Source organism: Oryx dammah, unplaced genomic scaffold (assembly GCF_014754425.2).
Source record: "Oryx dammah isolate SB20612 unplaced genomic scaffold, SCBI_Odam_1.1 HiC_scaffold_4, whole genome shotgun sequence".
In the NCBI taxonomy this organism is placed as follows: Eukaryota; Metazoa; Chordata; class Mammalia; order Artiodactyla; family Bovidae; genus Oryx; species Oryx dammah.
Genome location: NW_024070188.1, coordinates 23,986,757 through 24,002,819, shown reverse-complemented (window position 1 = coordinate 24,002,819; position 16,063 = coordinate 23,986,757). Strand labels below are relative to the sequence as shown.

The following is a 16,063-nucleotide window of genomic DNA, read 5'->3' as shown; positions in this document are numbered from 1 at the left end:
TGTTGGAGGGTGGATTCCCAGCAATTTCCACCCATGCAATCCCCAGTGACTTCTCCGCCAGCCAGAGAGCCACAGATGTGTCCTTTCCAGAATCTGGGTCTCAGTCTTGGGTCGGGGGTGGGCTCATCTTGGGATACTCTCAGGGCCAATGGCCTCTCCTTATATCTGTTCTTTTATACCTTTTTTTTTTTTTTTTTTTAAAAGTCTCCTTAGTTTTCACTGGAGAATCCTTCATTAGTCCAATCTTGAACTTTTCATGTTCAAATTACATTGTGGCTTTTCTCTCATGATTAGACTCTGGCACAGGCAATCTTTGGTCTCTGTAACTTTTTTGAAAGGGGCATAAATTGTATGTGACTTTAAAAAGAAATTAGTTTGTCTGTGCTGGGTCTTGATTGCCGCGCAGGCTTTGCTCTAGTTGAGGCAGGTGGGGGCTACTCTCTAGCTGTGGAGCACGGGCTTCTCGTTGAGGTGGCTTCTTTTGTTACGGAGCACAGGTTCTAGGGTGCGCAGGTTTCAGTAACTGGCACATGGGCTCAGCAGTTGCACCTCCTGGGCTCTAGATTATAGGCTCAATAGTTGTGGCTCACAGGCTTGTGCTCCGCAGCACATGGGATCTTCCCAGGCCAGGGATCAAACCCACGTCCCCTGCATTGGTAGGCGGATTCTCTACCACTGAGCCACCAGGGAAGCCCCTGTTTTTGTGACTTTTATATTTTTCCAATAGCAAATTTTGGTATAATGAACTGATATAAAATTTTAAAAATTAACCTTTATGGTAAATGTTTAGGTATGAGGGAAAGACTGCTGTTAAAAAAGAAGTGATAGTAATATATTCAATAACCAATAAATATATTGCATACCTGTTTAAAAAAACAAAAAGACATACTGTTAATTTTGAACTTGAAAGATCTTTCAGCCAGAGATGGCAAAAGCATTTCATATTTAATGCCATCTCTAATAGGAAAAGGAGTACGTCAAGGCTGTATGTTGTCACCCTGCTTATTTAACTTCTATGCAGAGTACATCATGAGAAATGCTGGACTGGAAGAAACACAAGCTGGAACCAAGATTGCCGGGAGAAATATCAATAACCTCAGATATGCAGATGACACCACCCTTATGGCAGAAAGTGAAGAGGAGCTAAAAAGCCTCTTGATGAAAGTGAAAGAGGAGAGTGAAAAAGTTGGCTTAAAGCTCAACATTCAGAAAAGGAAGATCATGGCATCCGGTCCCATCACTTCATGGGAAATAGATGGGGAAACAGTGGAAACAATCAGACTTTATTTTGGGGGCTCCAAAATCACTGCAGATGGTGACTGCAGCCATGAAATTAAAAGACACTTACTCCTTGGAAGAAAAGTTATGAGCAACCTAGATAGCATATTCAAAAGCAGAGATGTTAGTTTGCCGACTAAGGTCCGTCTAGTCAAGGCTATGGTTTTTCCTGTGGTCATGTATGGATGTGAGAGTTGGACTGTGAAAAAGGCTGAGTGCTGAAGAATTGCTGCTTTTGAACTGCGGTGTTGGAGAAGACTCTTGAGAGTCCCTTGGACTGCAAGGAGATCCAACCAATCCATTCTAAAGATCAGCCCTGGGATTTCTTTGGAAGGAATGATGCTAAAGCTGAAGCTCCAGTACTTTGGCCACCTCATGCAAAGAGTTGACTCATTGGAAAAGACTCTGATGCTGGGAGGAACTGGGGGCAGGAGGAGAAGCGGATGACAGAGGATGAGATGGCTGGATGGCATCACGGACTCGATGGACGTGAGTCTGAGTGAACTCCGGGAGTTGGTGATGGACAGGGAGGCCTGGCGTGCTGTGATTCTTGGGGTCGCAAAGAGTTGGACACGATTAACTGTAATGGCTATCTGGGTTGAGAAGGATTTTAAGGCCAGAAAACAAAGATCAATGTGTAATAACCCCAAGTAAAAGAAGAGACATGATGGAAAAGCAAGGTATTTGTCAACTGTTACCTGACCAGTTTCAGATTAGTAAACCGAGGCATAGCAATTTACATGACAAGGCGAAAACAATAAATAATAAAGTAAATAATATTTCAATAAATAATGTAAAGCTGGGGCCTACACCACATTTGTGATTTCTAGTGCACTGCTCTTTACCTACTGCTGCTCTAAGTGGTGATGGTGCTTTGAACAGGCCAAGAAGCACAAAAAAGGCTAGAGATGAGGCTGTTCACCATGAAATAACTTTTAGGATCTGTGGTGCATATCTGGAAGTTCAGATTTATTGCCCATCATATTTAAAAATAGATCTGAGATAAAATGAACTTACAATGTTAACTCTAGAAATATGATGGCATTGAGTCATTAAGAAACCCCAATGCTTTACTATTTACTTCAAGATATCACAGATGTTGAGATTTCCAAAACGTACTCACCATCTAAAAGGAATAGCACAGAAATTGCACCTAAGCCTAGTACATATAAACATTATACAACTAAATATGTCTAAAAATAATATACTTTTTAAAATTCACCAAAGAGATTTGCAATTGATTAATGGGGAAGAGGATAGCTAGTAATAGTTTGAACTTCAGATTGCAGAGAAAAATTTTTTCCTGGAAGATACTGTATGTCCACATCAGGTGGATCCTACGGAAATTAGAATTCAGCCCATTTCAGACCACTTCTGAAAGGCTGATGAGATGTAGGTCTTCCTTTCTTGTACCTGGAAGGCTGTTATCTACCAAAGGAGCACACTAGGGTGCCTTTAACATCTCAGTCCCACCTCGAATTCAATTAAAGGTGACCCATGTTTGAACTTTCTGGCTAGACTACAGAATAAGATTTTTGAAGTGTTTCTCACCTAGGGACACAGCAAAAATGCAATTTAAAAAGGCAAAAGGAGAAACACTTGTCTCTTAAGTCAAACATTCAGTTTACTAGTTACCAGAATGCAGTGACCTTTTGTTAGTATTTGTTTACTGAAAAACTTTTCCTGCCTAACAGGCAATTACTCTATAGGAAGGTCACCCTTGAAATGTTGATTTCTGAAGAAACAAAAAAGATAACTAAGTTAAAGAATACAGAAGAAAAGCCAGAAGCTTCTGATTTACCAATAGAACCAAAATTCATAACTTGAGATTAGTCTTAGATTTCAATCATTACTTTGTTGAACTCACTCTCAAACACATACCATTGGTTACAAGATGGGCCTGGAAAAAAAATTCAGCAATCCAGAATTTTACTATTCATGTTATTTTACAAATAAATGTATATGTACATATTTTATCAACATTTGGAGTAAACATTAAGAGCAAATAACTTAGTCAAGTTCAGTTCTCCTTTATAATTTATTCCACCAGGATTAACTAATATCCTAATCATAACACTTCAAAGTTTCATAATTTCAAAGATCAAAGAGGTTAGCTACTTAGGTTAGTAACAAATGTTGTGGAACTACTTCATATGCAGTCCAGTGTCCCTGCATATGAACTTCACTATACTGAACTACATTTTTTAGAATCAAATTTCATCCCTCTTTTTCTATTGTGTATTTTAAATGATTCCATTCCCAACCAAAACAGAAAACTACTCTGGCTCTAATATTCATTTCCATTCTACTTTTGACTAGAAAAGTCACAAATAACATTTACTATCAGATACACTCTACTGTTTTATGGATGTAAAGCTCAGGAATTAGTATAATCGTTCTACCTAAAGAAAAATCCCAATCGGTAAACGACACTGTAGCTTAATTCAAATGGTATGGAGTCCAACACTGCATTCAAAAGAACTTGTTAATGATGTTACTCAGCTTGTTCAATGGACCATCAAGCAACTACAGGAGAAAATGCACAAAAAAATAGAAAAAAAAAAAAAATTTAAACAATGGAATATCTGCCATCTTGTGGCAAGCTGGAGGAAATGCAGCAACTGTTGAGTAGCTTCTTTATATTGTAACCCTTCTGAGGATTATTTCTTCACATTGCTACTCATGTAAACAGACAATAACAATTTAAGAGCTTCATTTTTTCCATAATCCATTCACAACCATTTTGCTTGACAGATTACTGTCCAGTGAATTAATTGCAGGGACACTAAGATCCCCCTAAATTAACCAAATGTTAATAGATTCCTTGCTGAAACTAGTTCTCAAAAGATTGTTTCCCTATCCACCATGGCCCTAGTATTTTGATACTAGTAGACATCAAATTCAAACACAAGGCTCAGAAGCAATTCATTTGCTGTCTAAATAGCACTTGAAGATTTAAGACTTCCCTCACAATTCTGGTCCCATCTATCTGTTTACCTGACATAACAGTAGTAAACAGCATTAACTGTATCAACTTAATCTCCAACAACCTTAATGAGGTGAGGACTACTAGTATTTTCCTCATTTTAAGTTAAGGAGCAATTAAGACAGAGAAGTTAGTAACTTGCACAAGATTGTGAAGAAAAAAGGATCTTAAACTATCAAAAATTATTGTGATAGCATACAAATTGAAGTTTTCTCGTAAATCCATGTCATTTATATCACAAAACAATAAGAAATGTTATAAATCCTGGAATCAGAGAAGCTTCAGTAGTAATTTTACTGAAGCCACATCAGAAGATTAAAGTAAATTACTCCACTCTTAAGAACCTCAAAGCATCTCCTATTGACAGAATGCTAGTAGCATTGGTTATTATATTAACTATCTTATAGTACTAGTGGAATTTGGAAGCTTTTATCCATGCCATAAGGAAATGAGAAAAATTGAGGAAACACCAGTATCTTCCTTAAGTAAAGAGCTTCTCCACTCCCCAAGTTGAGGTCTGTTTTAAAGTGCCATTTTTAAAACTGAAATGATAGTGAGTACTATCAGGACCATATGATTCTCCCAGAAGACTCTGTTAGGACTTGTAGCCACAAGGTAAATCTTCCTTCTCCAGGGAAGAAATGAAACTAAGAGTCACTATTGTCCCACAAACACTGAACTGCATGAATCGGCAAATCACAAAAGACCATTTGAAAAAAAGGAAATGAAAGCTGTAAGGATGTGTAAAATTTCCATCCCTTTGACCAGAAATTATGTTTATATTTTTAATTAAAAATTACACATTAAAAAAACTGAATAAAAATTGATTACCTCAATAGACGCAGAAAATGCTTTTCATAAAATTCAACAACCGGCTAATCTGACTCTTCTCATAGAAAGCATACAACTTTTTATTCAATTGCCCATTATCCCAATACCACTCAAGGAATAATCTCTTTCTTCATCAATCGAATTATTATTCAATATTGTTCCAAATGTATTAGGGTATTATTTATCTTGACATCTTATCATCTTTTTCACTATATGCCAGAACCATAGCTTCTTTATATTTTTTATTTATAAGAATTTTTGCTACTGCTCTTGTAAATAGGACCTTACTTTTTCTGGCAAATCTGGCTCTGTTTTTGGATATTACCAGTTGCTGTTTTCTGTGTATTAATGTACCAAGTCACCTTGCTGAACTTTCATGTTTCCTATTATTCTCTTAGGCTTTAGTTTTATATAGACACTTCTATTTGTAAATAGTAAAACAAAACCTAAGTGTAACCAAGGAGGTTCACTACACTACTGAAACAAATTTTTGGTATGTCCTTTTAATGGAAGCTTAATACAGGAGTTAAAATGAGTTGTACTTGTTCAACAGGGTTAATCAAAATGTAAAGAAGCAAGTTACTCAAGTGTACATGTGCAATATCATTGTGTGTTTCACAAACACTAAATGTATGTAACTATTTCATGAATGAAGGACTGAATTCTATAATTCCTAACACCACAAGGGTTTGAATGCTGACAGATATGCAGCAAGAGTGAAAACAGGCATAAGGGATGGTTACTTCTGAAGAGTCGTAAGGGAATCAAATGACAAAGTGGATAAAGAAGGCTTCGACTTCTGTGTAAATTTATTTAAAGAAAAAAAGAGTTGGAACCAACATGGCAAAAGTGAAATATCTGTTAAATACAGGTGAGAACGGCTGCTCATTACTAAAGTGCAGGTGCTTTTGTAAATGCTGAAGTATTCAACAGGAGCTTTTAGAGAAATATTTTTGACTGATCTACTGTCCCAATTTTTACCTCAAAATAGTCAATTTGGCCCAGCAAAAAGATTTCATTGATTTTGGCAAGTTTCTAAAATGTTTTGCTTTCTCCTTTGCATATCTTAGTAGCAGAAATTACCCCATTTGTCTGCTTCCTACCATTAAAGTGTAAGCTGTGGGAGCAGGCATTTTCCCATTATGTTCAGTTGTATGCTCAAAACCTTAAAGTGGGTAGACATTCAATAAATTAATGATAAATGACTTTTAAGTGTTTCTTTCTTTCGTTTGGAAGCCTGGGGGTAATAGTGGAACCTGGGTACCATGAATATGCAGTACAAGAACCAGGTTTTGTCTAAACAGCAGGTTTTATTTTAGCCTTGACATAAACACAGGAAAGTTCTGTTCAAACACACCATACAATTCTTTGTCTACTTGGTATATAGTAGGGGTTGGCAAAAGAGTCCCACAGAGCTCAGTATGGAAGCTATAGTTTCCTTTTCTGACTATAGATTTCTTCTTTCAACTCAGAATCGATTACCAGTTTTTGAGAATATTTGGTTCAGCTCAAAGCTAATTCCTATATCTCAACTGCATAGCTTGTATCATTAATCGAAGATAAATTATGATTATGAGATATTAACCGTCACCAACATTGGCTGGTTAACCTACAGAGGATAAGATGGTAGAACTCCTATTAGAGTAAGAAATAATAATTACTGTAACACAGTATTTTCCTAAACAGTTTATGGATATCTTTGAAGTTGTAATCAGTATCTTTCACCTTTAGGGTATTCTATTTTTCTACAGAAACGGTCACATTACTAGCCTATGAAATTAGATTCCATGTTGTAATAAACAGACAAAAGACAATCGAAGTACAATTTTTTAATAAAGATAATTACAAAAGATGGAAAAATCAGCTCAGAAAGGCCAATTACTTCTTTAATAGATCAGTTTTTTGACATAATAACACATCAATTTTAAATACTATCACATAAAGCATGGTGGAGAAAAGAAATTTTGCTTCATAATTAGAAAACTCACAATAAAACTTGCCAAGAAAAACAAAAACAAAGCCATTTTGAAAATAAATACAGTCCATGCCAAAGTAGTATAAAATGAAGCCAGAAGTCTTCAAAAAGAAAAAACATTTTTCTTCCCAATATTTTCTCACATTTTTATGGTTTCTGAAAGTGGTGAGACTCAAATTCAAGGATTGCTGAGCTGTTCTGATTTGGCTCTGTTAAAAGAGGCAATATGAAATATTAAAAATTGCACCATCTCAGTTTAAATGCAATGACCGATAGATCAGTCCTATGGTTCCCACCAAGGAACATGTAAGCTGGTAGTGCCTTGAGTTTTTGGAGCACTGACTGCCTTGATCTTTCGAGTGGTTTTACAACCTATTCCAAGTCATTCTATGAAGGCTAACACAACATCATGTGTGGCCAAGCATCTACATGCTTTCTGACAATACAAAGGTCAATTACGGTCTTTCAAAAAGTGTGTTATACTAGCCCAGTGAGTCTTAAATTTACCTGTCTCATAACACCAAAAAAATCATGTATATAGAAATAAGAGCACCATGAAAGATGATGAGTGTCCATATAAAAGTTAATAGCAAAACAAGCTTAAATAAATTATGTTCAAGAATATAAACTGATCTATTTTAATACATTCAGTTAACACTGATTATTATTAGCTTTTGTAATTTTTTAAGGCATGCTACATAAATGAAAAACGAGCAAGTAAATGAAATATAGGCTAATGGTTAAGATACATATATACTGTCTTACATACCATACTAAAATTCAGAGCATCTAATAACAACCTACTGATGATGTTCCAGGTTCCTTTCAGTACTTCTCTAAGAATATATGTATACCCACCCCAACCCCAGTAAACATACTCATTATTTTTATAACATATAAAAATTACTAAAAAAAGAATGCAGCTTACCCTTTGGTATCTGTTTTTTCACCACTATTATCCTTGGATTTATCTTCCTCCTTAACATCTAAAAACAAAAATTGGGAAGAGATTAACACCTATTTTGAAATATAAAATGTACATATTTTATTTTAAAATATATCTTACTTAAAATATAAAAAACTGCCACATACAATATTATTGTTCATGAAATCAACAGCTAACTAAGCTTCTGAAGATGTACTAAATGACAGCAGTTCAGGATCAATGCAACATCACAGTCCTGCCTTTAGGAGCTTTGCCCTATGGGATCACAGCATTATAGGCAGGGTGTGCACTATGAAGTCCAGCCAACAGACACGTGCATAACACCGTGGCAGATCAGGAAAGGCTGTGACAAGTGACCTTTGAGAGGCATTCTGAAGAACAAATCGCTTTTGAGTGGGAAAAGGGAAGAAGTACCTTGAACAGAGGGAAAGCTCAAAAGGACTTTGAGGCAAAAAGGAATTAGGTTGGAAGGAAAAACTGCAAGACTAATTTGGCTGGAGTTTTGTGACAAGGGGACAGAATCAGATGAGGTCAGAGACAAAACAGAAGCTAAATTCTATTGCTTATATAACCAAGAGGTTTTTTTTTTGTTTTTTTTTTTAAATAATGGTTAGGCTAGTACCCTTCTTTTCTAGTACCCTCTTTTCTTTTTTAAACATTTTATTTTGTACTGGGGTATAGCTGATTAACAACGTTGTGAGTTTCAGGTGAATTGTGAAGGGACTCAGCCATACATATACATAGCCATTAGTTTTTGAACCTTCACTATATAAGTATCAGAACTTTACCATTTTAATAAAAATTAACAGAATAGTAAGAGTAACACTATCCATTCAAGATCATTGAAACAAATTAGCCAAAATGTGCTAAATTTTTTCTTTAGATAAACCAATGAACCAAAGTTGTGAGGCACTGATTATAATACAAACATATAGCAATATGTTTATTATGATATTTGTTTTGGCTTCTGGCTTAATTTTAGATATGTAAACAAAAGTGCCAAGTGGGGTTTGGGGAGGGATGAAGAGCAAAGAAATATTCCTAACTTTAGGTTCTGAACTATAGACTTTTAAAAATGTTTTCTATGGTAGTATTTCTTTTATCTGTATGTTGCAAGATTTTAACAAATGTAAGACACTATAAGAAGAATTTCATTATTACACTAAGAAATTTAAGTATCAATTATTATCAGCAACAGAAGTATTTAGGAACTAAATACTGTGAGATTAATCCACCACCAGGCCATTAAAGCCAGATCAAAAGGCACTCTCATTTTCAGCTAAAATAGCAATGAGAGATAAGTACTCTAGTACACCCACTTTCCCATTTGGAAGAAAAAGCATAGAAAGATAACCATTTGAAAAGCAAGAATAAATGCCAGAAAGGAAGACAAACAAACAAACAAAAAATACAGAAAAGACAAATTGACAGAGAAAAGAAAAATACTAGAAAAATCCTACAGCTAAAGTTAAGTCCTTCTTACCTCAGATGTCAATCAGTACACAAGAGCAGACTGGAGCCATCATTGTAATACATTGTGAAGTTAAAATTATAAAATGATAGACAGAGAACAGTAGCCTATAGTGGAGTCAATCCACAAACAAAACAGAACTAGATGTGCAGACATGCTACAGATTCCGAACACTCTCTAGTAAAAAAAGAACACGAGAGCCAGCTTACTCACATAACTTCAATAGGATAGAAAAAGCATGTTGGCCCAGTACCTCTGAATCTGTTTTCCACATGCTACAGGGTCAAAATTAACAGGTCAACTAAAACCTGTGCTGCTCACCGTTACCTGCATATAGGTAGCAGGTATCCAGCAGGAAATGCACCAAGTACAAGAATTCAGGTATTTAAGATACTGCATTCTTTAGCCACGAGCAGCTCAATCTAGCAGGGAGATATGTAAAGTTCCTAATGAGGTGTTATACTGTGATGTGTTAAATAAAATGACTAAGTGAGGTATGTGTAAGTGCTCTGGAAACTCAGATAAAAAATAACACACTCTGAAAGCAAATTCAATGCCCTGAATCATCTATTTTCTCAACAGACAAACTGACACATTTGTCTCAACAGACAAGACACATTTTTAAAGTTAAGACATCAGAAAGTATTATCTCCTCCTAAGGCAGCTCTCAAATCCCTTCCCATCTTTCCACAGCTTTTATGTTTCTTTCAAATAATAACAAAGTCTGTTCTCTGAGCCTTTTCAAAATGGGGAAACTGGTCTAAGGTTATATAATGTGAGTCTTCTTTTATGCTTTATTCTCATCAAATAAACTTACAGGTAGTTACAAACTAGCTTAGAATTTCGGGTCTGCTCAGGGGCTACATGTGGGTCTATAACCACTTTGTTCTCTCTCTTACTCAGTCTAGATCACAGTGCAGTGTTCAATATTTTAAGCCTCTGTTGCCAAGAAGAGATAGTTTCCTGTATTGTAAAAGCAAATGTGACTAATAACATTTAGAGAGCTTGAATTAAAAGTTTACTTACATGGGGGGAAAAAAAGTCACCTATTTATTTAGCACAGTCACCTATTTCTGATACTCGTGTAAGTATTTCAGGATCTTATAAAAATTGCCTGGTTGCTCACTTTCAAAAACTTACAATTAAAACATCTATAAAAAAATAAATCTGACCTGTTTTTTTGTCCTCCGTTTCCTTCTTGTCTTCTTCGATTCTAGCTTTTTTTGCTCCTTTCTTATGATCAGTCACATTTCTACGACCGCCTTCTCCTTCGTCCTCAGAATCTGAGAACTCTTCATCACAAGCTATTCGTTTGTCTGATGCTCGAACTGACACATTAAAAGGTTTTTAATAAAATTTAGACAAAGGCTTTACAACAGGTTTTACAACTGTTAAGTGTACTGCTCTATAGAAGAACTAGCCAGTCATATTTAAAAGTAAGGATAACAGATTTTAAGATTATAACTGAATGCGTGGCTTGCTAAACATTGAAACTTTAGCTTTAATCTAGGCAGAAATAATTCAAAGGAATATGAAGAATATTAGAGGTTTTCATTAAAAAAAAAAAAAAAAAAAAACTTCGGAGGAAAAAAATATTGCTTTCCTGATAGTAAGTAGGAGTGATGTCTTTAAATAAAAAGTAACATTTCAGAGCTGAGAGGGGAAGAAGAGAAAATAAGAAATATCATTTATGTCAATTATGTTCGAATGTCTATACCATAATAGCATACTATTAGGCTAAAAGCCTATAAATCATATTAAGTGGAATTAGATTGTAGAATCAAACAGAAGGTGCTTCATGTTATTCAACTTACTCTACACCTAAGTGGTTAATTTGTAGAAACTGAAATTGCTGACACTCAAATCAGGCTCTGAGACAAAGGAAGTTAAATCTACATAGGATTAAAAAAATGATGAAAATAAAGACAGTAATAATAGTGTGCTCATGAAAACAGGTGTAGTTCTTGGGCAACCAAAATCTTCAGTCTGTAGTATGCTTTTAATAAACCTGAAAAATGTAACAGAATACACATCAAAGGACTATCTTACTAGAGATTCTCTTGTCTGGATCTTCTCCATCTTCATCTCCACTATCTTCATGAACTGCATCTTCTGGAATAGCTTGCATCTGGACGCCAGGTGCATGAGGCAACATGCGTAAATTTTCAAATAAACGCTGTCTAAATTACAACATGCATAGTTATTAGAAAAAAATATTTTCTTTCAAGTTCCTTTTCAATGTAAGAGGAAACATTAAGCAAAATAAACTGTATCTTTTATCTAGCTTAACCTAAGAATTAAAATCGTAACATTTACTGGGTACTAACACTTTATCTATTATTAACCTGTTTAATCCTCAAAATTTACAAGGTAGATACTAAATTTCATCCCCCATTTCAAGGATGAGGAAATATAAGCACAAAGGCAAATTAACTTGCCAAATGTCATGGAGTTAGTGTGTAGTAAGAAAGGGCACAAACCCAGACTTGTGTACTAAGAATGTCTCTCCAGACTCTTATTTCTTAGAGAAAGGTTTATCAAATGTTTCAATGAAAATAAATTTCACTTTTGTGTAAAGCAAGAAAATATACAACTTATAGTACCCTTTTCAACAAAAAAGTCCATTTTAACTAACAGAAAATGGAAGTATTTTTGAGCTATGAATCTATTATACATGTTCCATTATTTTATAAAATTAAAGAAACCAACAGTCTTAAGGTTTCAAATGCTTTTGACAAAAGGGAATACCTTATGTATAAAGTTAAACTGACTTACTACACATGACCTTCTAAAAGCTTCAAAAGTTACATTAATAATGTTAATCAGATCAGTTTGATGATGCCTTACTTTATCTTTTCCATATATTCTGGAGTGTTCTGGTTTGTCATGTTTGAAGGACTAATATGCAGTTTGAAGTCCGGTCCAAAATACTCAAAATAATCATTATATGGCAATTCTATTAAAAATAATGAAATAAAGTTACATATTAAAAGCTTAATCCATACACAAAATCCAGACTCATGTAAAATACTTCCAGAGAAAATATTTAAAAGTGAATACAAAATGAATTTAGTGACTGCTCTCCTATTTACATAGTTTTGGAATCAACTCTAATGACCTAACCATCTTTTTCTACAAACAGACAGCTCATCCAATAAAGACATGATATAAGAACACTTACCGTTGGGAATCTCGCAATCAAGGGCAACTGCAGTCTCGTATGTCCAACACCGAGCAACGTTGCGGATTGTGTATCCACCTCCCCCAAGCATCAGTAATGGTAAATTGAAAGTTTTTACAACTTCTACACATTTAGCATGACCTAAGACAAAGAAGATTTGGGTAACAATATATTTACACACTGTAACAGCTGGGAAAGAAAAATTTAAAAAGATAACAAACAAAATTTTACTCAACCAAAATAGCTTTTCTAAATATTTAGAAAACAAATAATATGTAAAAATTTTAAGAAAATTTCTAGTCTAAACTTTCATCAAACACCTTTTACACAATATACAAAACTCATTAAGTAGACATAACGGGCTATGTTAACAAGTGTCCTTGATGGAAAAGTCAAACCTACAACTCTATTAAGATTAACATATAAATATAACACATTTTTATTAATGTGATATGAAGATCCTATGCTCTTATAAGCTTACGTGGGGGGAAAAATAAGTGAGGTTACAATGAAACATTAAGTACAACCTAATCTAAACTGATGTTTTGTCACCACTTTCCTCCACAGACATGAACAAAAAAATTACGTAAGACTATACAGGGTTCAGTTCAGTTCAGTTCAGTCGCTCAGTTGTGTCTGACTCTTTGCGACTCCATGAATTGCAGCACGCCAGGCCTCCCTGTCCATCACCATCTCCCGGAGTTCACTCAGACTCACGTTCATCGAGTCCGTAATGCCATTCAGCTATCTCATCCTCGGTCGTCCCCTTCTCCTCCTGCCCCCAATCCCTGCCAGCATCAGAGTCTTTTCCAATGAATCAACTCTTCGCATGAGGTGGCCAAAGTACTGGAGTTTCAGCTTTAGCATCATTCCTTCCAAGGAAATCCCAGGGCTGATCTCCTTCAGAATGGACTGGTTGGATCTCCTTGCAGTCCAAGGGACTCTCAAGAGTCTCCTCCAACACCACAGTTCAAAAGCATCAATTCTTCGATGCTCAGCCTTCTTCACAGTCCAACTCTCACATCCATACATGACCACTGGAAAAAACATAGCCTTGACTAGACGGACCTTAGTCGGCAAAGTAATGTCTCTGCTTTTGAATATGCTATCTAGGTTGGTCATAATTTTTCTTCCAAGGAGTAAGCATCTTTTAATTTCATGGCTGCAGTCACCATCTGCAGTGATTTTGGAGCCCCCCAAAATAAAGTCTGACACTGTTTCCACTGTTTCCCTATCTACTTCCCATGAAGTGATGGGACCAGATGCCATGACCTTCGTTTTCTGTATGTTGAGCTTTAAGCCAACTTTTTCACTCTCCTCTTTCACTTTCATCAAGAGGCTTTTTAGTTCCTCTTCACTTTCTGTCATAAGGGTGGTGTCTTCTGCATATCTGAGGTTATTGATATTTCTCCTGACAGTCTTGATTCCAGCTTGTATTTCTTCCAGCCCAGCGTTTCTCATGATGTACTCTGCATAGAAGTTAAATAAGCAGGATGACAATACACAGCCTTGATGTACTCCTTTTCCCATTTGGAACCAGTCTGTTGTTCCATGTCCAGTTCTAACTGTTGCTTCCTGACCTGCATACAGGTTTCTCAAGGGGCAGGTCAGGTGGTCTGGTATTCCCATCTCTTTCAGAATTTTCCACAGTTTATTGTGATCCACACAGTCAAAGGCTTTGGCATAGTCAATAAAGCAGAAGTAGATGTTTTTCTGGAACACTCTTGCTTTTTCCATGATCCAGCAGATGTTGGCAATTTGATCTCTGGTTCCTCTGCCTTTTCTAAAACCAGCTTGAACATCAGGGAGTTCACGGTTCACAGTTTGCTGAAGCCTGGCTTGGAGAATTTTGAGCATTACTTTACTAGCATGTGAGATGAGTGCAATTGTGCGGTAGTTTGAGCATTCTTTGGCATTGCCTTTCTTTGGGATTGGAATGAAAACTGACCTTTTCCATAGGTTATTTTAGATAGTGGTATTATGGACACTTTTCTTATTTAAACTATTACTATTAAAAACAACTTTAACAAATTTCTTTGTGTAGAAATTTAAATATAAAGTATACCTAACATAAAAACATATTGGATGTCATCATTCAATAATCAATTACGAGTCACTACTAACTTCTTATATTATCATCATTCAGGAATATAAGTCAACCTTTAAAGCAAGAACAAAATCCTTCAATTACAGAAGAAACTGATACATGTTGAATATTTGGAAAAATCAAAATAAGTACAAAGGAAAAAACTACCTAAAATTCTATCATCCGAAGATGCCGCTGTTGTATTCAGTTGCTAAGTCATGTCCTACTCTCTGCAACTGCATGGACTGTAGCCCACCAGGCTCCCCTGTCCATGGGATTTCCAAGGCAAGAATACTGGAGTGGGTTGCCCTTTCCTACTCCAGGGAATCTTCCCAGTTTAAGGATCGAACCCATGAGTCTCCTGCATTGACAGGCAGATTCTTTATCACTGAGCTACCAGTGAAGCCTCATCAGCCAAAGATAGTTTTTTTAATATTCCCTTCCAGTTCTTTCTAATTTTTAAAAGCTTAATGTTTTCTTCATGTAACTATTATAACTGTGGGCATTTTCATTAAGTATTCTTCAATAGTCATTATATGATTCACAATCCAATTTTTATTACAGCAATTACAAAAATGCATGCTTCTTATAATAGGGGAAAGCCATTTGGGTATTTTTAAAGATGAAACAAACAAAAAATTAACTTAAAGACTTCTAAGAAAGCTGGCTAAAAAAGGACATTTCCTTTTCTTTCATCTCAAAATCTGACAAAAATGATTATAAAGGGAGTTTTTTAAAGGCTAAAACATAAAAATGAAGAATGGAGAACATACAATGGTAACAATATAAACGAAGATAGAAAGGAGACAGACAAGAGGTACACTGACTTTAGCAGACCTGAGAAATCTGAATTGAAGCTGGCACTGGAAAAAGCTTGGAATCAAGTTTAAGTTTTGGGATTGCAAATACCTTTATATGCTTTATACAACTTATATTCTATCAGTCAGCTGAAATATAATGTAGATTTATAGTAAAAGTAAATGCTGTAGCTTGTAGTTATGAAAGCTATTACTTTTACATACAAAGGCATTAAGAACTTTCAAAAAGTTAAGACAAGAGAATTGACAAATTAATGCACATTTTGAGTACATTAGATAGATTTTAAGAAGATCGTATCAATTTCTGAGGAAACAGATAATTTCAAATCGTTCAACCTAATATAAGCAGAATAGATTGACTATATAATAATTCTAATGCTGCCTGGCACAGGAACTATCCTAGTATTAAATAAAATAGTCTTTAAAATCTAAATTTAGTTACTAATTTCCGTTTAAGTCAATAGTAAGCAGTACTGGAAAAAGTTCTACCT

General features: G+C 35.3%; 1 protein-coding gene across 1 annotated transcript in view; it reads right to left on the bottom strand.

Annotated features, from left to right (window-relative positions):
* Positions 1-6,904: 6,904 nt before the first annotated feature.
* HDAC2 (histone deacetylase 2) overlaps positions 6,905-16,063 on the bottom strand; it is a 34,349-nt gene continuing 25,190 nt past the window's right edge. Inside the window, exons 9-14 of the mRNA XM_040238462.1 lie at positions 12,669-12,809; positions 12,335-12,443; positions 11,537-11,667; positions 10,660-10,815; positions 7,999-8,056; positions 6,905-7,279 (exon numbers count right to left, since the gene is read on the bottom strand). Of these exons, the coding sequence (XP_040094396.1) occupies positions 7,249-7,279; positions 7,999-8,056; positions 10,660-10,815; positions 11,537-11,667; positions 12,335-12,443; positions 12,669-12,809 (626 nt within the window). The 3' untranslated portion in view covers positions 6,905-7,248. The remainder of the gene's footprint in view (positions 7,280-7,998; positions 8,057-10,659; positions 10,816-11,536; positions 11,668-12,334; positions 12,444-12,668; positions 12,810-16,063) is intronic.